The sequence below is a fragment of the Xyrauchen texanus genome, chromosome 17, assembly GCF_025860055.1.
Source record: "Xyrauchen texanus isolate HMW12.3.18 chromosome 17, RBS_HiC_50CHRs, whole genome shotgun sequence".
Taxonomy (NCBI): domain Eukaryota; kingdom Metazoa; phylum Chordata; class Actinopteri; order Cypriniformes; family Catostomidae; genus Xyrauchen; species Xyrauchen texanus.
In genome coordinates, this window is record NC_068292.1 from 26,439,047 (window position 1) to 26,464,968 (window position 25,922).

Consider the following 25,922-nt stretch of genomic DNA (forward strand, 5'->3'; position numbering starts at 1 on the left):
TGAATTACCTGTCACGCTCGAACCCATTTTCAGTAATATGACTTTAAGTGAGACATAATTACGCTGTCTCATCACTACCAGTATGTGCTAATTAAATCAGCTTATACGTTTTAGTGATCATCTGACTTTTAGGCATAATTTTCACCTCAGTTTAGGGAGACTGCTCCCTTGTTCCTTATGATGAGTCAGTGCAGTAAAAGCCTTTAGATATCTGTCAGTCATAGATCTATTATAAAGTCACTGATGGGAAACGTGGGAGTTTAAGGAGAAATTCATTCTTTCCAAGGTAAAGAGCAAAGTTAAAGAAGAAGTTTTTTTTTTTTTTTTTTAGGACAGTCACCATTTGCCTGTATAATAATTCATGAGAAATAAGAGATTAAAAAATATATATGTTCCCTAACATTAACTGTGAGTGGAAGTGACGCCCACTTTGAGTTGGCGCAACCCCATTTTGGAGTAAGCACGCCCATTTTGGAGATACCGCCCCCCCATTTGGAGGTCTCCGGCCTGCAGATATACCTACTTGAACATTAGAGGGGCAATGACTTATGATGAGATGGTTCTGTCGAGAGAGGGGCGGTTCGTATATCTTCTCTTCCAGTGCATTTCGTTAGGGTCATACCCATAGATCGGGCTGATAAGGCTGATCTTATGTTTGCAGTTCTCTGCCCAAACCTTATCAAGTGGTGTCTTTAATTAAAAAGCTTTATCTAAAATCAGCTGCGAGTACTTGCGTGCAGCCTTCCTTACTAACATCCGCGTAACACAGTAAGGTGTATAGGTGCAGGTAATTAGTGGACCTTCATAGCAGGTTGATCAAATGGATAAGGCCATCGCATTATCAAGATATGCTCATGTGTCCCCGTGCTGAGCCATATTTGAGGTTTTCTGAATATCAGGTATAAAAAATGCAACTAATACAAACATAAGCAGCTTAGAAGTATGTCTTTATATAAATAAATATGAGTCGAGATGTTTCGTGGACTTTTATGACACTCATATCCTCCTCCACTTTGCTTTCTACCAACTCTTGCATTCAGTTTAAGCTCTTCGAGATCTATTATACATGTTTAATTTATATCTGGTAGCCTAACTAAAAAAAGTGACCGACTATAAACTTTCCTCTTAAACATCCCAAGCAAGATCTGTCTCGTCCCAGTTTACCTGACCTCCTTAATCGTCTAAAAAGGCGGGGGAGGTCACGGAGAGGGTTTTCCCGGCAAAGTAACAGCGCTCAGAGAAGTGAGTTTTCCTCCGTGCACACCGTTTCCATACCCAGCCCTTAAGACGCAGAACATGTTCCCCACATCTACGCACCACGTCATGTGCTACCGGACATCTTGTTGTTGGGAAATAGTCAAAATAAACGTTTTACCAAAACTATCACAAGCAAACATATGCCAACTGTTCGAATTAATTCACTGTGTATAATATAGAATAATAATAGCCTAATAATAATCTAAATGGGGATTGCATTGATGTATAATGATGTTCTGTGCTTCGCAAGTGCAGCTTACCAAGCGTGAATGAAACATAAACAGGGGTCTTTTGCCACTATGTTTTAACTGTTACAATTCGACCACAGACACGGTGCGCTTGTATTGTATCGAGACGACTCATAGCGATACATGTAGTTAGTCCGCCCAAAAACGGTCGAGTTTAAAACCATATGCTAACTAAAACATTTACTAAAACAACCTAAACGAGTATAGTGCCCGCACATACAAAGCCTATACAACCCTGCTTTTCCCGGAGACCCAAGCCAGCGAGGTTACACAATTAAACAACATAGTATACGAATGGAGTGAAAAACAATCTGCAAAAAAGCTTCATTCTGAGCCAACGAGCGCAATAACCACAGGCTATCGGTTCAGATATCACAAGGTTGTTCCCTGATAATAGGTAACGGGGACACGCTTCCGCTAAAAATACCTGTCTACGACTACATTTGGATTGGCTGGAACACAATCAAATGTCTAAAATAAACGGACCCGCCCCAGCTCAATGAATGTAGGATCTGCTATCTCACACAGCCGGGTCGCCTGCTGCTAAATTTAGTAACATTGCTTGCGTCAATCACGCGCCTCAGTGCGTCAAGCTCTCACCCCGCCTCCAGGAGCTCATAATTGGCCAGATTTAGAACGTGGCTCAGAAATTACGCGTCTTGTGATTGGCCATTGTTTAATTTTTTTTGTACCATGGGGGTACGCCAAGTATATTAAGTAGTTTGTTTGAGGGGCACGCCGCGGACATTCTGTTTTTTTTAAATCCACCATACTTTGCCGACTTGTTGCCTAATGTAACATTTTATTTTTAAATATAATTACAAAATATTTTTTATCATTTATGAATGTCTATATATTAATAGATTCATGTTAATAAATTCTACTGTAGTGATTTACAAAATGACTCCTCTTAAAGTTAGTAGGTTGCCTTCCAGTATTTCAAAGGTAAAGGTTAACATGCGCAAACATTCATAATGTGAACTTAACTAAACGGTAATGAACACTAACTTGAGCGTTTGACTGTGCATTTCATTGTGAAATAAGCACTGACTGTGGCCACATTTGTATGTATTATGCATGTATGAACAATATAGTTTTATACTTTTGCACTTGTTGACAGAATATTAAAATATAAGACTCTGAAATATTCTGAAACAAAGAACATATGTTGTGGACATTTCCTCTAGCAAGTAGACTTTGTAACACATGCCCTACCGCGGCATTTCAGACAACGCCTGACAAAGACTCAGATGATTTTGCATCCTCCCCCTCTTTCTCTCTCTCTCTCTCTCTGGCAATGGAGAGCTTATGTGCATACAGTACCAGCGAGGCCGGGGGAGCGCTACAGTGCAAGCTCGACGTCACCTCTCCCATGGCGTCACATTGACGTAGCGCATACCAGGCTCTCTATGTAGAAGGCAGACTCACATAAATGTGCTATTAGACTTTCTCTCGCTCAGCGCGCCACATAAACAAAGGCACATTGCAACTTCAGCTCAGCGCATCCTCTCCGTTCTTAACGCCGACACTTTAACAGTGGAGCTGACAGAACCACGGAGAACTTTTTTCTTTTTAGCGAAGAGGAAAATCAATCAAACAATATTTTTAAATGAAAAATCAGCAACTTTTGCGACTATAAATTCAACTTTCATTCAACCACTAATTTCGGGTTTTGCCTAATTATGTTGGATATGCACAAGGAGTTATTAAGGCTTTAAAAACTTATGTAAAGACGGAACCTCAACAGAAAGCAAGTAAGTGGCAATTTAATTTTAACAAATTTTATTGAGAAAATAAATCACTAATTTACGCAGGTAATGTGAAAATATAAAGAACATGATTGGTCTGATCTGTGTAGTTTGTACTGCGCTGTATGTTCATATGTTTTGCAATGACATTAATGTTATTGAGAACTTTCTGGACCGCTTTTGTCTTTAGTAACCTGTTGAATGTTCAGTCGTCAACGAGAAAAACAAAACAAGCCGTTTTGTGTGCGATGTCTCTGTAGCAGATGGATGGACTGAATCAGAATTTATTTGCGAAAGCTGTAATATTCTCTCTGGTTGTCATGGAAATGGGATGCCTCTTCCTCACCCCGGAGAAACCGCTGATAGCTCGCGCCGGGCCAGAAGAGAGTCTCGTGAGATGCGTCCTATAATAGACGGAGAGAGTGGCACGCGCTCCGTTACAAAGATCAGTGTGTCTCGGAAGCTTGAACTGATTTTATGCAAATGTTTATTAATTCTTTGCAGTAGTATCTGCGTTAAGTAGTCTTTCAGTGACTTGATATTGCCTGCCTCGTCAATATTGCTTTTCAATGAGACCTTATAGCTCCAATCATTATATCTTGTATCCGCACGCATAGCCTAATACACATATGAACAGTAATTGTGTAAATCTGCAAAAACTGAAAAGCTGTTATCAATGAGCTCAAGTTTATTTTTTCAGTTTAGCACTCTATCACTCTTTTTTACTCGACAATGTTTTCGTGAGGGGATAAATATTTATAAATGAATATTAGGGGTATGCCTTTTGACATGAAGTGTTTCTTGAAATTTTCTAAACAAATGTATACAGTGTGATTGAGTGTGTTCCGAGTGGTGTTTACATTCGTATGTTTAGTAATGAAAGTGTGGCTCTGGTAAACTCACGTGACACGCACATTTGTTGCGCTTTAAAACAAAGTTACGGTTTGTTTGCCGTATATAACCTACTTCAGTTCAGCTGCAATCAAACCAGACTGTGATGTGCAATGATGACAGGTCTCATCGATTTGTAGCCTACCTTTATATGGCTTGCTGCAAAAATGTTTTGTAATTTTGTATTTCATTGGTGGTTCATATAAAAATACTGGCAAGTGGCAATGAATAGTGACGGTCCACCTCCAATATAGATTATAGGCTACAATAATTTACTGATCAGCGCTCAGACGCTAGTCTCCAAATAGAAGTGATTGAGTTATGTTACAAAAGTTATTTTCTCGAGCATGCGAGATTGGGGCAGGGAGAACATGACCGCCAAAGCAGTTTTGGAGAAAGACAGTCTCTCTGCCTCTCTCCCAGGTCTCTGTCCCGACGGGTGTCAAATCCCGTTCTCCCAGCTAATTTACTGTACTTGTATTTTTCCATTCCTTTATCTCCACTCTCCTCCTTTCTTTTGTGTGTTTGTTGGAAAGCCTCTATCTTGAACGGAGCGACTCTAACAAAGCGCGTGCTTCAGTGCTCTCTCGCGGTTTTCTAGGTTACCGGGGCACAAACCGACCGGCGGCTCCGGACGTACACAATTAAACTCTCTCTGTCAAAATCACAAGTAGCCTACCTCAAAAGACAAATGATTGTACAATAATAATAATAATAATAATAATAATGAAGAAGAAGAAGAAGAAGAAGAAGAAGAAGAAGAAGAAGAAGAAGAAAGATAAAAATAACGTAATAAATTAAAAATAATGAACAGAGCAACTTGAGCCATTAAGGTCATTCAAAATAAAAACAATTATGGCTATATTTCGGTCTTTATGCAAGTCCTAAATGACTTCCTGCAGTCGTATTTTTCCCAAATCTAGAGTGTCTCTGGGGTCTCTCTAACTGAGGTTGAGATAAGCTGTAGCCTAGGCTAGTGCTCATGCACATACAGTGTTTAGGGCTGACTTTGTGTGAGCGCGCATCTGTCAGGGAGGGGGCGCTAGTTGCATTTAAAAACTCCTCGGTGGCGCTCTCGGGTTTGTTTGGCCGAGGACGGGGATTGTCAGACTTCTGAGTGCCCAGGTGAATAACGTCACTATTGAGAGGAGACTGGCATTATTCTGAGCTAGAGGAACGAAAACAGTAAGGTAAATCTTTTATCAGACGCACAGAATGCGTCTCCAAGCTCGCGTGCAGTACAAGAAGAAGAAGAAGAAAAAAAAGAAATATCCCATTTGTTGATATTTTGTGTGATCATGTTCCTAAATTATTTTTGTACTTAAAATCCATAATACATTTTGACTTTCATACATTTTCGCGTGCTGTTTGTTCGTGTGGTTTCCATATTTGTATTATAGTTGGTGTCAAAATGCTACGATTAGGATTGATGTCAACGTTTCATTTTTATTTTTTCTGTAGACAAAGTAGCCGCTTATCTATATGGTCATAGCAGATTCGTATTAAAAATAAATAAATAAAATCCTGTAGGCTACAAGTGTCTTTGAAATAGCTATTTTCACATGTACTACATATTTTGAACATTTTATTATAGGACTATTTAAGAATGATATATATATATATATTTTTTTTTTAAGAATATGTAGCAAAATGTCAATGGACTTTTTTTGGTGACTTCATGCATCTCATTTAGTTTGCATGCACTCGTGTCGGAGTTTTAAAGTGGCTTTAAACCGTAATATCTAGACTATAGTAGACTTATAAGCCAGTGGTGGAGCCTGAGCACATAGTCTGCTTTTTTAATAATAGTTCAAGACTTCTTAACGTTGGCTTGCTCTCTGACGTGAAAATAAATGTAATCCACCTGTAGTTTCAGAAAGTCCAGCGTGATTCTCTTTATCATTTTGACAGTAGGCTACAGTCTTTGTTTGTGTGACTTTCTTCATGTGAACTTTTTCATCCTGTGCTCAGACTCCGGTTCGGAAGAGCGCCTGCAGCCCAGGTCTGAGTCCCGGCTTCCGGATTCCTCAACCGCCGCTTGTGCTGAAGCAGCCCCGAGTCCCCGACGCGTGCAGCCTCCACTGGAGAAACAGACCACGATTCAGCGAGCAAAAGGCCAACCAGGTACCATAAGACACTTTGCATAGAATCTCACTCCACTCAGGAGGGCTTTTAACCTATAAGTGTTCCATTTTTAAACTAATTCTTACATATTAGTGCAAATTTAAACGTATTATTTTCACATTAGGCTTGTTATTTACTTTAATCACTTAGTAGGCTATTATAAATAATGGGGTTGTATCTTTTCTTAAACCTGTATGCCGGTAAAAAGTAGCTATGTTGGCCTATAATATTTTGGCTTTCAGACTTTCGAAGCTTGGATGTTTCCGGACCATAAATTGATATTTTGCTCGTCTAAAAATGTAAAATAAATAAATAAATAAAACAGATTTATTTTTTTATTTTTAAAAAATGTTTTTTTTTTTGGTCTGTATAATTCGTGCAATAATTTTCTCATATGACTTAATAGTAGGTTGGCCTATATGTAAGCTAAATGATCTGGTGGAACGTGAGCGAGTTTGTAATTGTTGCCTTTACTGGAATAGGCCAGGATTTCTTTCAGAACTGACTAAAACAGTTTTCAAGTTATTGTCGTTGTTCTGCACCAAATTCTTCAGCAAAATTGCATTGAATCCGGTCTAAAAGCCATTGTGGTTGGACGTATATACATTGTTTTGTTGGCAGATAAGAATGAGTTTCTGTTCCAGTTCATTATAGCTGTTTAATTTTATACATCCACTCTACCAGTGTCTTCTCCATGCTCCGATAGCAACCTCGTGTGCTTCTGTTGCAATACATTTTCTGTGTTGTCTTGTTTTATGGAAAGTGAAAGTGTGGTTTGCGCAAATGTGTTGTACTGCCTGTTCAACTGATTAATGTTCACTTCAAGACCAAATTAATGCTTAAAGCGTGTCATTTGTCCATTTATTTCTTTATGTATTTTATGTCGTTGATTTTTTTGTTTGTTTGTTAGATCTATGGCACTCTGACAATGAACAAGCGATCACAGTTATTGGAACAGCTGCATTTTGTCCATCTAAAATGCACACCTCGAGGTTAGAAATTGTTTCATCCATCTAAAGCGCTTTCTCAAAGCCTGCGTGTGTATTTGTGTGAGGCTATCTGTTTGGTGCACGCGCACACGCACTAGAGATATAAAACTTCGTTTCAGTATGACTTTATGTGGTCTAGAATTTTTTATCATTTTTATTTTTTCCCCCTTTGTTATGTCCGCGTTTTCCACTTAATTATCCGTGTCATTATGAAAGATGGACCTGAGGTTGCTAATCTACATGCTGTGGGGTTTGCACATGCATGTGCTCAAATAAACCGACTACAGATGCACATGAGATATAGACATACAAGTATTTTCTGTGTTGGGATTTGCCTTAGCCGTACATAATTTGAGCTGGCTTTAAGTGTGTCCAAAAAATAATAATTAAATATGTTATATGCCACATTTGCACTTAACAATGTCACATCGAATTCCAAAACTGTTCAAAAGCAGATTTATCATATCTGTGCCTATCGCTGGATGACAAAGTTATGTTTGGTGAAATTAGTGACACCTTTTTTGAATATACAAAACAAATAGCCTACTTAAAAACTCATATAGAAAATGAGACGTGAGTTGGATTAGTAAAAGTATTTGGAAGGAAGTGCATATCTTAAGTGCTCACATAAGAGGGTATTTTTTGTGATGTCGATGGTGTAACAAAGTTGGACTCACTCTTGCAATGCTCCATCCAGCACGAGATAGACTCAAACTATGTCTCCGTCAGTCTGACGATGAAAGTGGTCGGACCTTGTCCCACTCGCCTTCCTCTAACCTATATACTGTATATAGCCTACTGTTTTCGTTTTTTTTTTTTTTTTTTATATTAAATCTTGCATTTTTACAGAAGACTAACAACTTCTAAAATAAGCCTACACAATTTGGAATACCACAAACAGGTTCATTAATGTTCAAACTGAATATACCAAAATAGCATCAGCTATTATAGCCAGCTATAAATAGCCTATCTGCAAAAAAAAAAAAAAAAAAAAGAAAAAAAGATAATATATATATATATATATATATATATATATATATATATATATATATATATATATATATATATATATATATATATATTAAATAAAGAAAAAAAGCCTGCGCTGCATTTTTTGTTAAAAAAGGCCATCAATTTGAGAAGAAAAGGTCGATCATTCCTGAGAGAGGAATAGATCTCTTCACGTGCGTAAATAACGCTCGTTATCCTTTGATTCCAGTGGTGTGACAGAAACGTCTACTGACATTAAACTCGTTGTTATCCATGATGCTTTATGCCAATATGCTTTTGTGTGCATAGCCTGCGATGTGCGTAAGAAACGGAAGGCGAGCGCACACCGGTCCGTGTCATCGCAGGTAAAGAGGCGTTCATAATTGATAAGCCTTCTGATTTTACTAAACACACATGACGTGTTGGAGGCACAAGGAGTCACTACGTGACAGCATCAATCCGAAGTCGGGTCTGTGTACACTTCCCCACCTAGGACAATAAGCAAACAAATGACAAACACACGGACTCCGGTAGCTATGCATAGATACACTTATGCACTTAAGAGCTGTGTCAAGGCGCACAATTAGGTTATATAACTCAGAGAGCGCGTTGGTAATATGGTTTTCCTGGAGCGCAGTGCTGGATCAGGAAATACTACAAATGAACAGAAACAAGGGAGTTCCTCTTTGCGTTTAGTTAGCTGTTTTCATTTCAACAGGTGCTTATTTGTGCACATTTAATTAAAGAAGTAAAAACAAATCATTAAAAATGTTCTCATTTGTGATAGAATATCATAGTTTTTTTTATCAAACAGAGAATAAATTACTAATTGTTAAAAAAGTAGCCTATGTAAATGGTAGTTTTTTATTTTATTTTTTAAGTTTCAACTGAGAATGAGACATGAGCTGGATTAGTAAAAGTATTTGGAAGGAAGTGCTAATCTTATGTGCACACATAAGAGGGTATTTTCTGTGATATCGGTGGTGTAACAAAGTTTGACTCACTCTTGCAATGCTCCATCGAGCACGAGATGGTGAAAATGGTGTGCGTATATTTTGTGCAGTTTTGCATGTTTACAGCTATACTTATTAGATATAACAGCTGTAATGGATAATTAAAGAATGATTTGCCAATTCAAGTATAGGTATGTGTGTACCATTGGTTGGACTGTGTTTGCTCACAAAAGTGGTGGGAAATTCAAATCCAGCAAGGCCGCATAACTGTGAACGTTAAAGGGTTAGTTCACCCAAAAATGAAAATTCTCTCATTTACTGACCCTCATGCCATCTGGGTTAGGGTTAGGATGTGCATGATTTTCTTTCTTCTGTAGAACACAAACAAAGATTTTCAGAAGAATATCTCCGCTTTGTAAGTCACTTCAATGCCAATGAACGGTGGCCAGACCTTTAAAGCTCCAAAAAGCAGATAAAGGCAGCATTAAAGTAATCCATAAAACTCCAGTGGTTTAATCAATGTCATCTGAAGGGATCCAATAGGTTTTGGGTGAGAACAGACCAAAATGAAACTCTTTTTGGGTGAACTAGGTTAAAGGAGATATTGCAATAATTTAGATGTTCATTAAGAGTAAATCAGATATTTTTATTCAATTGTTCTTTGTAACACTGAGAGAGCACAGGCCAGGAATGAGGTGTGTGTCTTTTTTGCATGTGTGCCCACCAGCTCATGGCCTAACCCATGTTTCCAGGTGAATGGTTACTAACTTGGTACTAACAGAACAGGGCTGAAATGCAATGTTTGACATCACATCCTCTGTACACCTGTAGAAATTCAGCCAAGATGCATAATTTAACAGTCATTAAGTCTCTTTCCTCTCCCCTCATATCTGTAGACATGCCCTGTGTTCAGGCCCAGTATGGTCCTGCACCTCATGGGTCCAGCTACTCCACCCAGTCCTTTGGTTACCATGGTGACTACACTGCTGACCTCATGGCGACAGACTACACGAAGTGTGAGCTTGGTGGGGGGGAGATCTCCGCGGCTGCCGCCACCACATCCCTGCCCAGTTTTAATGTGTTTGTTGAGGGAGGATTTGAGCCTAAACCATCCTGTCTTTATCAACTCCCTCATCAACGCTCTATCATCAAGAAGGAGGAGTCTTACCCACCCATGGCACCATCTGATGAGGCCATAGCTGGAGGCTCTATGTACTTTAAGCAGTCACCCCCATCAACGCCCCCCACGCCGCTTCACCCTGGCCAATCCAGCAGCTCTTTCTTGTGGGATGAACACAGTCTTCCCCCTGTGCCCCAGCCCTGCCTGATTGAAGGCCCACTGAAGAGTCTGCGCTTCCCTCATTTATATGAGCAGACGGCTCCACCCTCCACCAGTGGCTACGACACTGCCCTAGGCCTTCCACTGCGCCCCGAACGCTCTCCTTCATCCTCGTCTTCATCTTCACATGTGCCACATAGCCTGGACACACACACACATACACACTCACACACACACTCCCATACACACTCACATATGTACCCACTGAACATGGGTAAGCACGGTGGCCTGGCGTTCCGCTCTCTGGGCATGGGTCCGTGCCCGCCACTGCTGGGAGAGAGTTTGCCATCGTCACCCAGTCGCACCAGCTCTGGAGAGGGAACCTGTGCAGTGTGTGGAGACAACGCGGCCTGCCAGCATTATGGTGTACGCACATGTGAGGGCTGCAAAGGCTTCTTTAAGGTAAGAATACAGCATTCAATAGTGTGGTTAATATACAGTACATATTTACTCAATCTTTTTTTATAGTTCTCACCTCAACATTAGCCTCAAAAATCCCATCCACTCTCAATAAATATAAGGCTACATCATTGTCATTAGTACTGATAATGAAAAAACATACCAATACAAATGTATACCAATCCATTTTATGTAAATATAAGGATTGGAAGCAAAGAGCATTAAGTTACTATCTCTAAGATTACACTGCAGAGCATACAATATAACTCCCTCACCACTATTTGGACCTGAAAAGCACAGGGCTGTTGACCAAACAAGTGAGCTAGAACACAGAGAGGTGAGGTCAGTTGAAACATTCAGGAAACACTTGTCGGAATGGAAACTCTCATTTGGATTCCCCATTGATCCATTGAAATTTTCAAAGTATTGTGATCCAAAATATGACATTTCCATTATGAAAAGCTGATATGTGGGTGCTTGCAGTTAATTCTGAATGTAGCAGCATACTTCTCAGTATGTGTTTAAATTGTAGTGCATGTCCTATTGTGTATACTTGTTTATGAGTTTGTTTTTGTGCATGTCTGTCATTAAAAGGAGTGTTAGTGGTTGCACTTTTTTGAATGTGTTGATCTGTAGGTTTTTGTTTTGTTTGTTTTTTTTGTCTCTGTGACAGTGTCCAGGGTAGTGTTTGTTAATTGTGTATTCATTAGTGGTCATTAGATTTGTTCTTGCTTTGAAAAGAGCTCATGGCTGAAGAGCCTCACATGATTCTAAAACAATCACACCACATTCTCTGAGTGTGAGGCTCAGGGTTGACCAACCATTGTTACTCACTCTGCAGGCGTTTGAACCAAGGTTAAAGCCCACCATGTGAATAGTTATTTTTCAATGAGCTGTGTGTGTTTGAGCATTTAATTTTTCATTGGTGTGGGTGAGTGGGGGGTATGGGGGTGGTAGTGTTACGATCCATATGACTTTAAACAAGAAGCATTTGAGGTTGTTTAGAAAATAATTTGCGTTCCTGGACAAAACCTGAAAGAATGTTTAGTTTCAGTTTCAGAGATTTAGTACTGTGACATAGGTTTGCTCAGCCTTTTCATGAAAGTACTGGCTTGTTTGTACTTCGTGTGAATGTTTGTGTGTGTCTTTGAGTGCTCTCACAAATCGTCTGAGCAGCGGTTGCCACGGCGCCTGTGAGGGTCGTTTCCCTCGGTGACCAGTGAGAGGTGGCGCACTTAAAATACAGCAGCTTGGAGCTATAGCCAGGAACGAACACACACACACACACACACACACACACACACACACACACACACACAATAGAGAGTCCAGAATAGAAAGATTTGACATGGATATAATTGGGGAAATAAAAGTGTTTTGGGGTAAATTTTGTGATAAATATTTTGTTTTATTTTTTTGCTCCGGTTTAATGAAGAAAATTCAACAAACTCTGAGAAGACTATAAATGAGAGAAAAAAACACCTGTGAATGATAAAGAAATTGCTGAAAGACTGACAGTGAAAGTAAAAGGGAGTGAGTGTGGCAGAGCTAAAATAATTGAAAATGGCCTGTGGTCTGGTGCAGAAATAAATTATACCTCTTTTCAATTAGTTTCACAATTAGTTTTTATTTAGTAATTATTAAAAGCATGGGTTGGTAAGCCCGAGGCTTTGTAACCATAGCTGCAACACTAGCACACAATCACACACACAACTGGCATCCACAAACAATGAAAAATATGCACTGGCAAGTTTTAGACAATCAGCATACATATTTTTATGCATACACACACTCCGACTCACCAATAACTCACATAACACAATAACCATTGAATTATCTTAGGCAACTCATTAACTCACAATATAAATATTAGCAGGTGAATCTTAATGCAAGGAAGTGTTTTGTGTGGCACTGTATTGCTTTGCCATAAAGCTAACACACATAAATGTGTTTTTATACAATAGATTTTTTCCCCCTGAAATTTCAAATATGCATATTAATTCCTAGTACATTCGTTTATAGAATGTATTTTAATGGGGTGTGCATACAATTATCTGCTCATATTATTCAGATTTTTCCCCGGCTTATGTTATTTAATTTATTTATGTTCATTAACCGGCACTAAATAATTTTACTTATAGCTCTACTTTCCATCTGAATACAACTGCTTCTGCTGCTTCAGAAAATAATAAAATATCGGCACCGAATCTTTTCTCTCTGTTTTGCTCACCAACCCCTCTCCACTTATTTTCTCACCATTTCTTTGGTTTGCAATTTGCTTAGTGACTCATAATGCACTATGAGTGAGAAAATTTTATTCTGAATATTTATCCTAATGAGGGTAAGGACAGGCTTGCTCATTCACAAAATCCACAACCTACCCCACTGGAATAAATGTTCTTAATGGTGCAACCGAATAACAACTTATCTCAAGCACTTTGCAGTGATTATATCAACATAGATAAATGTATTTCTGTTAGCATTTTGGAGTGTTGAATAATAAAGCACTTAATATCCAAAATAATAAAGCAAAATGTACTTTATTTGCGAACACAGCTTGCCTTAAACAGAGTGAACGAGTGGGTAGAAGACATTGTCTCAATATACAGTCTGTGTGCAACACACATACTACACACACACTTAACCAATTAATAATGACCCAGTTCCACCTCTCCTATTGAACAGCCACACACACATCTAATTACCCAGTGGAGAGAGAGAAGGGTGAGAGAAGAAAGTCTGATCATCTCTGATTAGGGGAGGAGAGGACGAGGAGAGGGGGATATAGGTTCCCGAAGGGTTTTAATGTGCGAAAGGGCCATTAGCACATGTTACATGTCATGAATCCACAACTGCATGTCTTTACCAACCCTACGGACCCCGCTGCGCACTGGACCATGACTGTGTATGTGTGTGTGCATGTATGAAATAATGATGGTAGTCAGGCAGTGATGGTAGATTTTTGGTTTTTCATTTTGTCTTACATCAAGGAGTGTAACAAGTTTTTCTGGTTTGTGTAGAGTGGATTTATTTTTCCATTTCTGACTGCATTTGAAAGTGATAGATTAATTTAATTAGTTAATTTAAGCGGTAGTTCACCCAAAAATTATTATTCTATCATTTACTTACCCCATGCAGTTTCTGACTCAAGAAACTTTCTTCCATGGAACCCAAAAAGACAAAATGTTGGTCTTTTTCAATACAATGTAAGTTAATTAACATCTAATTTTAAAAGAAAGTTATGCTGGTTTTGAGCAATATGAGGGTGAGTAAATATCTACAGAACTAAAAAGTTTTGGTAAACTAACCCTTTAAAGATAAAATCTAACCTTTTGTGTCCTTTACCAGTCAAATAATAAAATAAAGAAAAAAAGATCAACCATTACAATTGCTGCACTCACCCAGCAGACATCTCAGTCACCTATTGACCGTCACACATAAAGCCATTTATCTAATTTTATAAAAATCACGAGATGTCTATTCATCTAGCATGCTCCTGCAGCAATAAAACCTGTTTGCAGACTGTACATTTAATGTGAATGACAGAAAGAATCTGTCACAGTCTGAACTAACTATAAAGTTTAGAACAGTTGCACTCAAATAACTCTGTACATATGGTATGATTGAAAGGATGAAGAGGCTCATTTTCAACTAAACCCAGGGTGCTTTTGAGATGTTGTGCTCCACAGGTTGTATCTTAAATCAAGTCAGAATTAATTAGTGTAAATTCAGCATTAGCTGTAACTGTCTCTCATTGAACAGAATCCTCTAAGTGTTGGTGCATTGGTGTGTACTGAGATTTCAGTCCACTTTGACTACTCTGGTAGTTTTACCTTTTCTGCAACCAATTTAATTGAAATATAAGAGAACATGCAAAGCATGGATGACTTTTGTGTGGGAGGGAGTTTTGACTTCACCTGATGTGAAAATTCCAGCTTTCTTGGAAGCATGGGTGCATACAGAAATTAATTTAATTTACATCTGTTGGAAACAGCTATATATATCAAGATTAGTATTATCTGTATTTATTGAAAGCATTACAAACTGAAAATGTATGTAAGAACAAAGACCATTTAAAATTTAAAAACTAATTTCTAGCTTCAGTAGTTAAAGGGATAGTTCACCCTAAAATGAAAATTCTCATGATTTACTCACCATCCTGGCATCCCAGATGTGTATGGCTTTCTTTCATCTTTAGAACACATATATAGATTTTTAGAAGAATATATCGGCAATGTTGGTCCAGACAATGCAAGTGAATGGGTGCCAAAATTTTGAAGCTCCAAGTTCCCCATAAAGTCATCATAAAAGTAATACATATAACTCCAGTGGTTAAATCCATGTGTTCAGACACTATATTATAGGTGTGGGTGAGAAACAAATACAAACAAACAAACAAACAAACAAACAAAAAAATGATAATGAAAGTCTTACCTAGATGACCATCATGAAGGTTATGTTTTCTGTTTCTGTTTTCAACTGCTAGCAGCCTAGCTAATTGAATAACTTCAAAATGAAACTGGCATTGTTGATGTAAGTTAAGTTTTAGGACTATTAAATTGACTGCAGTTGTAGCTTGTTTAAGTTTTGTTTTTGTTTGTTTTGGATATTGTCATAATCACCATACAACTTACTGCTCTCACTTAAGTTCTTCATCTTTTGGCTCAGCAGTAGCACGTGCCCTTGATCTCTATACCTTAGCATGTCGTGCATAGAGCTTGTGTTAAGTTGTTTCCTCTTCTAGACGGCAGAAGCGCTTGCTGACCGTTTTGATTTTTAATAAGGTCAGCAATAATCGCACATTTCCAGCCGAGGAGAAAACGACTCCCTGGGGGCTTTTGCAGAGGCATGATCCTCCAAAACCCTGAGCTGCCATGAGCTGACCCGTGAGTTACACAAAAATTTTATCACGCGGTGCGGGATGTCTCGCGGGAACAGCCACAGCACACTTTGCACTGATCTTCATTGTCAGTGGCTCACGCTAATAAAATTGTCCCTCCTGCAGGCCAGGAATGTCAGGAAATTAATTTTATCTAATTATCCTGATAGAGCTGGAGCTTTTTCTCATTGTAATTAAAATTTGACCTGCAAGCCACCTTTTTTTTTTTTAGCCGAAAAGGGATCAAATTAAATAAATAGAATGTTTAGACCTGTTAGCTTATTGTTTATCTTCTCTCTTCTCTTTCCCTTTTTTATTGTTTGTGGTGCAGAGGACAGTGCAGAAGAATGCAAAGTACGTGTGTTTGGCCAGTAAAAACTGCCCTGTGGACAAAAGGAGACGGAACCGCTGCCAGTACTGCCGCTTCCAGAAGTGTCTCAGTGTAGGCATGGTGAAAGAAGGTAACACACACATATGCATACATATACCTAGAAATAGTGCACACAGATGCAAGGACCAAACCACTTCTACAAGAGATTCTAATAAACATTGTATTATCTGGCCTGGCCAATTATCACACAATAGGCCTTGGTGCATATGACCTCAGCTGGACCTCTGGTTAGAGACAGGCGGAATAGGAGATAGACACTCTTTATGTTAATCACTTAAAACCCACAAACCCACACACTATGATCAAGAAGCGGCATGCATTAATAGAGATTTGGTACATAGCTGGTTTGGTTGGTTAGTATGAATGTATGAATTAAACTATAATAGAGGTGTTTACCGCCAATACTTCACCTCTGCAATCACAGCCCATCAACAGCTTCAGAGCCGGTAATAACACAACTCACAGAACAGTCACAGGTCTATGTGTTTATAGGGTCCTTTAATTCTTAAAGAACTTGAGAATGAAATCAGTGTTATTCAAAAAGATAACACATTAGTTAATCGTATCCAACCTGACCGGTCATTAGCACAGACATACACTGTTCTTATTATATCTCACATTAGCTCACCTCTCCTGGTCCCAGTTCTCTCCAAGACCTTTATTAGCAGATTATGCAGCATTCAACTGCCCCCTACTGGTCAATCCAGCACAGAAATAGTTTGAAGTTAGAAATAGTTTAAGGAAAGAGCAAAAAAAAGTGCAAGTAAAAAGTAAGTGTGAAGTAAAAGATTTTGTTAATGTGCACCTACATGCATTGCAATATTTAGTTCTTAGATGTTTTAAATGCATGGACCAAGTGTGAGAATTGTGCATTATTTAAAAGCATTGTTAAAAAAGTGTATTGTTGTGTTTTTGGCACAGTGGTGCGCACAGACAACCTAAAGGGGAGGAGAGGTCGCCTGCCATCTAAACCAAAGAGTCCACTGCAGCCAGAGCCCTCACCCCCATCACCCCCTCTTACCCTGCTCAGCGCATTAGTGCGGGCCTACTCCCAGTCTACACCACGAGAACTAGACTACAGCCAGGTACACGAGCTTGAGTGTTTGGGAAATCATTTTGCCATTACATCAGTCTAGCTTCATTTTAAAAAGAACCCTTTAACCCTTTAATTGCAAAGGTACAAAGGCTGTTTAGTTTAAAACATTAAATATAATATTTATATTTCTAGTGAATGTCATCCATCAAAGGGTTAATACTGGCATCACATTGAAATTAGTGATTGTGATTTGTGTGGCATTCCCATCTCTCTCTCTCTCTCTTCATGTAGTTCAGTTCGGTGGAGCCAGTGGGTCTCTCTGAATCTCAGCAGATCCAGATGTTCTACAGAGTGCTAACCGGCTCCATGGAGGCAACGCGTTGTTGGGCCGAACGGCTGCCTGGATTCTCTGAGCTTCACCATGATGACCAGAACCTGCTCATTGACTCTGCATTCCTAGAGCTCTTCGTGCTTCGCCTTGCAAACAGGTAATTGAAAACAAGTACAAATCTCACTGTGCAATACACAACATGTACAGAGATTCACACAAGCTAATATAGTGCAGGTCATCTATTTTTGGCAAGGGGGTTGGTCAGCAGGATCAGAAATTAACCCAGACCCAGGGCAAAAATGGAAAAGAAAGTGACATAAATCCCTGTCCACCAAAAATGTCCCTGTCCTGTTTTTGTTGTTTTAGTTTTTATTATTGTGACATGATTTATTTCTTAAAAATCTATTCTTAGTTAATAATTATTATATTCATTCTTAGTTAACGGACTAAATTGAAACATTTGACATAAAATGATAACATATTATGTGTTGTTTTGCTTTTAGATACTGATGTACAGGTAGTTACCAAGATTGCTTCTAAAAAGACTGATCAGGCTTTAAAAGACAAGAAAGACTTTGATTTTGAACAAGTTCAAAAGTACTCAATTGACATTTTACACAAAAACATACATCATAAATACAGAGAATATTTTCTGTGATATAGTCCATATCCATAAAAGTAACTTTCAGGTCTCTTCAGAACAGCAAGTTGTAGGTGGTAACGAGAGTCATAGATTACACTCTAAATCTACACATAGTATTTCATAGCAACTGTCAAAATTCTCATTCTCTTGCTTTTAGTGATGTCTAACAAGTGTTGATTGTCCTTCTTACTAACTGTGAAGTTAGCATGAGGTGTAAAGTATCATTATGAAAAGGCCATTCACTGACAGTGTGATTTAAATTGTACAATATACTGCAGTCACTGTTGGTTATATTGTGACATCACAAGAATCATCAGTTTGTGTGTATACGTGTGTAAGCATGTGGTCCTTCTCTCTGTTCAGCACTGTAAGGTTACTATGGACACTGTGTGGAAGATCCTGTGGAATTCACTTATTTAAGATTATTGGTTCGAGGCCCAGCCTGACCACCTCCCCCCAGATATTGTGTGTGGCAGAAAGAGCTCTGTTTTATACAGTTCTCACTACATAACTGATATTACATTCCCAGAATGGAATGTCACATTTCTATGTTACTGCTATTGCTAACAATTGCATCCATTAAAGAGATAGTTCACACAAAAATGAAAAAAGGAGAGATCTTGCATAATGTCCAAGTTACTCTTTTCCTTACAATGAAAGTGGATGGGGAGTTGGGAGATCAATGGTCACTATTCACTTTCATTGTGTTGAAAAGAACATTTTGGACATTCAGTGAGATATCACAGAAGAGATAAAGTCATGTGGGCTTGGAACAACATGAGGGTGAATAAATAATGACAGAGCTTTCATTTTTAGGTGAACGAACCCTTTAAATAAAATCACAGTTTGAATCCAGTCTAAAAGTGTGTGTGTGTGGATGTGTTTGTGTTGTGACTCAGTGACATTCTGATGTTGCTTTAACAGGAAGTGGATTTTTGTCACAGCTCAGCTGCTCCCTGTTTTACTAGCTCTGGTGCTCAAACCTCCCTTCCTCCCCTTGTCTGTTTCTCCTTCCCTCTCTGATGGTGTAGGAGCAGGTGCTGGGAGGGAGGGTAGTGGGTGGTGGCATCACAGACTCAGTGGGGAGCTGCAGACTTGGGTTCTGACTCATTTACTGTAAGTGCGGGGATTCATTCAGCCTTACGTCACATACACTCAAAAACGTTCAAGATGCAGACCAACACAATTTTTGCTCAAGTCATGCACAGTTTTCAAACATTTTCGAAAAGACGACATACTAAAACCAGAGAATGGCATCTGATATGGACAAACTCACAAATACACTCACATACAGAGATGCAGACATTCTTATGCCACATTGAGACTAATGAATGAATGGGCAGTAAAGAGAAGAACTTGCTCTGGTGCAAATTTAAAAGGAATGTGTGCATTTCCCTCCTTGATGGTCCTGTTGTTAATTTTACTCTATAGTAAGGGCCTTTCTTTCTCTTTTTTTTCTTTCTTTTTATCTTCAGTCTTTTTTTCTCTTCTCTTTACTACTGGTAGATAATAATATATCAACATTATTGGCCCTGTGTTTGTGGTCTCTATGTATGCATTTATGTCTAGGGGGTTAAGACCATTAGTCTTCATTAATGAAGCACATATTTTGATTATTTACCCTTTAAAGCTTCAAAAGTAGCCTAGAAGATGACTCTTGAATATTCCTCCTCCTTTCCATTCCTCCTCCTCTCTTGTTGTCTACACGAGTGTGTGCTTTCCTGTTTGCAAGTGTGGACTAATGAAGAACAGTTCATGCAGCAGAAGCCAGCACTCCACGGGAAAAATAGAGAGAACGTTTTTCGTACTAAATTGCAGGGTTGAGAGTGAAGAGGTGAGACAGGCATAGAGAGTGAATGAAGATGAAGAGAGAGACGTGGAGGGCGAAAGTGTTTGGGTGTTTTAGTGTAATTATGCACAAATGTTCTTCCTCAACTTTTTCATTCCACCAATAAAACTGCAAATACATTTTCGACCTTGGAATACACTGTGACCACGAAGATAAATCTTCACTGCTTTAACCATCTAACTCTCAGTGAAGGACAGAGCAGAAAGAGAGAGAGAGAGAGAGAGAAAGAGAGAGAGAGAGAAATAAAGAGTATAATCTCAGGAATGTTTTAAAAGCTTTAATTGGGAACGCTTGGCATAATTAGGTCCATTCCTATCTTTGATGTGCGCTTCCCAGTGCTGGCTTTCATTTGTCGCTATAGTAAGTGTTTCCGTGCAGTATGCATTAAACACAGATTTTCTGTGGCAAATCAGAGCTCAGATCGTCATCACATGAATCAGAGGGAGGTGATAATCAGAGTGTTTATGTGTGCTGAGTCTGTGTGTGTGTGTGTTCTGATAGCATGTGTCTACATACTGAAAATTAGAGGCTCACCGATGCTAAATTGAACCAGGTACATTTTCTGAAGGGAACGAGAAAAAAGCTGATTAATTAAAAGATGAAAGTCAGCGACTGAACTCAAGCCTTCAAACAGCACCTTGTAACAGTATAAATAACAACAGTTCTTTAACTAAACCACTCTCTCTCTCTCTCTCTTCCTCTCTCTTGCTCAGGTCATTGCTGGTAGAAGAGAAGTTTGTGTTTTGTACAGGCCTGGTCCTCCACCGCCTGCAGTGTCTGCGTGGATTTGGAGAGTGGCTGGACTCCATCCGTGACTTCAGCGCACACCTACAAGGTCTCAACCTAGACCTGCCTGCTTTCTCCTGCTTATGTGCCCTTGTGCTGCTCACAGGTAACACACAATCCCAAATGCATACCTTAAGCATGTGCAAAACTACAAATTTTAATATCGTCTATTCATGGGTTGTCTTAACAACTTGTCAACTAATCACCGGGTTCAGTACAAGTTAAGCTCAATTGACAAAAATACATTTCGACTCATCTCTCCTTTTCTTTAAAAAGGAAAAATCTGGGTTACAGTGAGACACTTACAATGGAAGTGAATGCAGCCAATTCTTGGTGGGTTGAAAGGCAGATATGTGAAGCTTATCATTTTATAAAAGCACATGCATCAGTTCTTCTGTTCAAACGAATGTATTATTTGAGCTGTTAAGTTATTTAAAAAAAAAAAAATCGTTTTTACAGTCATTTTAGAGTTTACGGCATTACGTCGTCAAGACAGTGAAGTTGTAAAATTGGATATAACTTTACATAGAAAGTGTATATAATTGTTTAGTGTGCCATTTTATTACACAAAATTCATGTCAAATTCATATTCTTTACATCTTGTGGCTATGCTTTTGTAACAGTGAGTATTTTAACATTTACGAATTGGCCCCTTCACTTCCATTGCCTCACTGGAACCTTGATTTTTGTTTTTCTTAAAGAAAAGGAGGAATGAGTCTAAATTAATTTGTGTCATTATCAACATGTTGATTGAGCTAAACTTGTGTTTAATAGGGAATTTTCCTTTACGGAAGCCCAATATAATTAGGTTGATTTAAAAACAGATATACTGAGCACAATGGAATGGAACAGGATATGGGGGTCATGAGGCGCATTTCTACTATTTCCACAATGTGTTTCTTGCAATGCCATCTTTAAAATGCAACGCTTATTGTGGTATGTTCCAAAAGTACCTCAAAACGTGCCATTATGGCCAAAGACGTCAGTCTGAATGTGTACGATTACAGCGGCAGTGCATCAAAGGGGTTAAATATGCAGATGTGGTTCTGATTAGATTTGACCTGTCAGCATGCTAATTGAGCTATTGTATGTTGGACAGTAGTCAGGTGATGGATGCCTAGTTGACCATTGTGACCTATCTCCAGCACAACCTCACTCAAACACACACACTTCCATGTGGAAGGAAGTGTTGTGTGTCCAAGTAATCCCTGTCCTGTCATGCTTTCCACGCATTGCACTCCAACATGTTCACTTCCTCCCATCTCCTTTTGGCTGTTGTCGTTCTCTTATTCCCATCTTTACACTCCTTTTGTCCAGTTGCTAGTGGTTGTCACAGTGACCACAGGTGTGAAGCAGGTGCTGACAGAGATTAGGTTTACCTGAACAGCAGATATAATACCCATTAATCACATACACACACTCAGCAGAGACCGAGAGATGGTGTGAGGATTGTACGTGTGTCCTCTCAGAGCACAGGTGGAGATAGTCGATTATTGAGTAGGACAGTGTGTGTGTGTGTGTGTGTGTGTGTGTGTGTGTGTGTGTTTGGGTCAGCAGGTGCTTGAATCTTGCCATGCATTATTAACACAGAGGCTAAACAGTAGGTTGACCTATATACAGATTAACTCACACTTGCTGTCACACGCACACAAATACATTCACAGTGCAGTCTGATAAGCAACTCAAAGAAACACAAAGTAAACAAACATGTCATTATTGGTAAAAACATGTGAAATGTAAAAAAAGCCAAAAATGTTATAAAAAACATTATTTTCATTTAAGTTGAAGTATGTAATTTCTGTGCCATTACTGTAACTAAATAGAATTGCAAAAACAATCACTCAATCGTCCATTGGTCAGCCAAACAGATAGTGCCACCTCATTGGTTGAGCTATGTTGCTATATCAGACTGTTTTTGATTATCTCAAATCAGAGTAATGTTTTTACTCCACAATTAAATGTCAGTGTTTTCAACAATCAGGGGAATCTTCCTACAAATGGCTTACTTAAAGTTGTCTCTGCATTTTAAATTAGGGTTGGAGAAGGTGTAAAAAAAATGTATAAATCAGTTGACTGATTTTCTTTGTATTTTGGAATAAGAAATGGAAAGAGTTCACTTTATAAAAACAATAATTATATGATTATTCAGGTTAATTTCATTTGTAATGCAACATTTTTCAAAAGATATAAGAAAATATATAGCAGAGACGAGAAGAAAAAAAAAAAAATCTGTCCATCAATTTAACCCCTCCATCCAGCTCCCAATGCCCACCCTTTTCTCTGCCACAATCTACAGAGAAACATGTGTATGTGTGTGTCCCTATGGAGCAGCACTTAACTCCGTAGAGGAATTGAGCGCTACTCAGCAGAGCTCTGCTCTCCTCCTCCATTCCCTACCTCTCTATCTCTCTCTGTCCCCCACTTTCTAGTTCTCCACTCAGTCTATCGACCCTCTAAAAGTGTCTGCGGTGAAAGAGCACCATCGATCATCCCCCAGGAGAGAGAGAGAGAAAGCAACTGAAAAAAAGAGTGAGAGTAAGAGAGGATGCAAGCTGAATGCAATGACAATGCAGCGACTGTGGGCACATTTGGAACATACACATACCATGCTGAAAAGACCAGCTTAACCAGAATGTGATTCACACTGGTCTAGGCTAGATTGGTGCTGGGCTAGCTGATGGACCATGACCATGTTGTTCACCAGCAAAAACTTAACTGGTGAAGTCAGTCAGCCAGTATGCTAGTTAAGCTAGACAAAAAGCATGGTTGGAACACCAGCTACCAGCTAGAAGTGGTTTACTGAGTCTGGTGTGGAAGAACTTGACTGGCCAGTACAAAACCCAGCCCTGAATCCCACTGAACACTTTTGGGATGAACTGGAATGGGGATTGAAAGCCAGGCCACATCACTCAACATCATTGATGTTTTTGTGCCTGAATCAGAGCAAATCTTCTCATCCAACATCTATTGGAAAGCCTTCCCAGAAGATTGTATGCTGTTATAGCAGCAAAAGGAGAACCAACTCCCTGTACATGTCCATAGTTTTGAAATTAATGTTCAACAAGCATATACAGGGTGTCCACTAACTTTTGGCCATGTGGTGAATGAAGACATGCTTGTGTATATATGTATGGGGTCATAGATTAATCTCACATTAATATGCCAGTGGTGTTCAGGGACTGCAGGGTTGCTATGGGTAACTGAATTGGTGAACTGAACTGTGTAGGGCTCTAATTTAATTTGATTACTAATTGCTCCAAATAATCCTTCAACATTTTCTACATTAGTTTAGGTAAATCCCAAAGTGTTTTTTTTTTTGTGTGTGTTTATTTATGCAATTTAGGTGTTACACCTAATTGAGTTGGTGTATGTTCACAAAAGAGAGGCCAGTGTAGTTGTTGTAAGTAAGTTGTTGTACTGAGATGTTAACAGATTTAGTTAACTCAGCATCTTTCTCAATCTCTCCTTCTTGCTTTAGAACAATGTCCTGGTCTGAAGGAACCCAAGAAAGTGGAGGAACTGCAATCCAAACTAGTCTGCTGCCTGCGAGACCATCTGAGCTCAGTTGGTGCTGGAGGTGTGGCTTTAGCCGGAAAGGCTCCACTCCCTGTCGGAGCTGTGCTCGGCTTGAGGGCTGAGCTTCGATCTCAGCGCACACAAGGCTTGCAGAGGATCTTCTACCTGAAGCTTGAGGACTTGGTCCCACCCCCACCGCTCATCGATAGGTTTTTGGACACCTTACCCTATTGATGACCACGCCCACTATTGCACACCACTAACACACCCAAAAGCTCACTCAGACATGCCCACAGCGGCTATAAACTCACCTTTTGAGAGACCGAGCCAGTAGCTAATAGACAGTGAACTCAATTTCCCATGAGTCCCCCAAATCCTCACCGAGACAAAAACAACGTATCTGAGGAGGAAGAAAACAAACCGATCATATAAGCGCTTTTAATTTCTGCTCTGTGCCTGATAGTGAAGATACAAGGCAGGATTTGAGCTGTTTGTATGACTGACATTGGAAAAGAGAGCATGGCTGCGACCAATTTCTAAAGCTCAGTGTGTCATGTCAGAAGTATTATTGGTGCAAGAATGTGTGCGTGCATATGTGTGTGTTTGTGTGTAAGCAGACTTGACGGCTCATTTGCTGGCAGTCCAAATGTTCCACCGTAATTCACTTCAACTGTTGTGTTTATCAATAACATACACTCACAGACATACAAGTGCACACAAACTGTCCTTTCACACACACACAGATCCAAAAAGCCAGCTTCAGTTGCCAGATTATGACATATCAACTGTCGTTGGCAGAAACAAATTGGATGTTTGTGTGAAAGCACGTAGGAGTGTCTCTGAGGGAGGCTTTCGACACAGACAGAACGACAAGAGTGCATTAATGTCTAGAATCACAGTTGATCATGCCCCAAAAACCTGCAAACATGTGCAATTTACTAAGTGCTATTGTAAACGAAGAGAGAAAGAGAGAGTGTGTGTGCGTTCCAGTCCTATTTCAAACTCTAAATTATTTTAATACTAAGACTCACCTTGTAAGGTAAAGGTTTCAAATTGAGAAGATTTTAGCCGGTCTGCGCACTAACTTTTTAATGACGAAGTTCAACAGACTTAAAATTAATATAGTTTTTTTTATTATAATTAATTAAAAAGTAAGTTGTATTAGGGGTAGGATAAAGGACTAAAATGATTAGAAGTACAATACAGGCTTTAAGCACTTAAATGAAAGAAAAAGAGGATAAGAGAAGTCAGAAGAGTTATACAGGTGCAGAGAGATGACAAAGGAAGGAATGAAACATTCCGCTTTCATGCTCATTTTTGTATGTTTATATTGTCTACGCCATTTATTAATGGTGAACATTGTTGCAAAAATGTCTTTTATATGTACAAAAAGTAAAAAGGATTATATGCATGGTTTTGTCCTCGCCTCTGCTTGTATTTATTTTGCAAAGACTGCCGGCTCCACAAGGGCTTGAACACACATACTGACTAGGCGTTTTCGCTTACTTTACCATACGGCAGCAGTATGAACAGATGATAAAATACAAATTATA

The 25,922-nt window shown here is 39.1% G+C and overlaps 1 protein-coding gene across 2 annotated transcripts; it reads left to right on the plus strand.

Annotated features, from left to right (window-relative positions):
• The first annotated feature begins 2,956 nt into the window (after positions 1-2,956).
• LOC127658108 (probable nuclear hormone receptor HR38) lies at positions 2,957-25,922 on the plus strand. 2 transcript variants are annotated; one of them, XM_052147211.1, is made up of 9 exons: positions 2,957-3,259; positions 6,116-6,268; positions 7,179-7,260; positions 10,097-10,941; positions 16,149-16,278; positions 17,130-17,293; positions 17,536-17,732; positions 20,781-20,959; positions 24,332-25,922. In XM_052147211.1, exons 3-9 carry the CDS (start codon positions 7,197-7,199, stop codon positions 24,601-24,603), a joined length of 1,851 nt encoding a protein of 616 aa, XP_052003171.1. In that variant the 5' UTR covers positions 2,957-3,259; positions 6,116-6,268; positions 7,179-7,196; the 3' UTR covers positions 24,604-25,922. The 2 variants fall into 2 exon arrangements, with proteins under 2 accessions (XP_052003171.1, XP_052003172.1); XM_052147212.1 differs by lacking the exon at positions 7,179-7,260.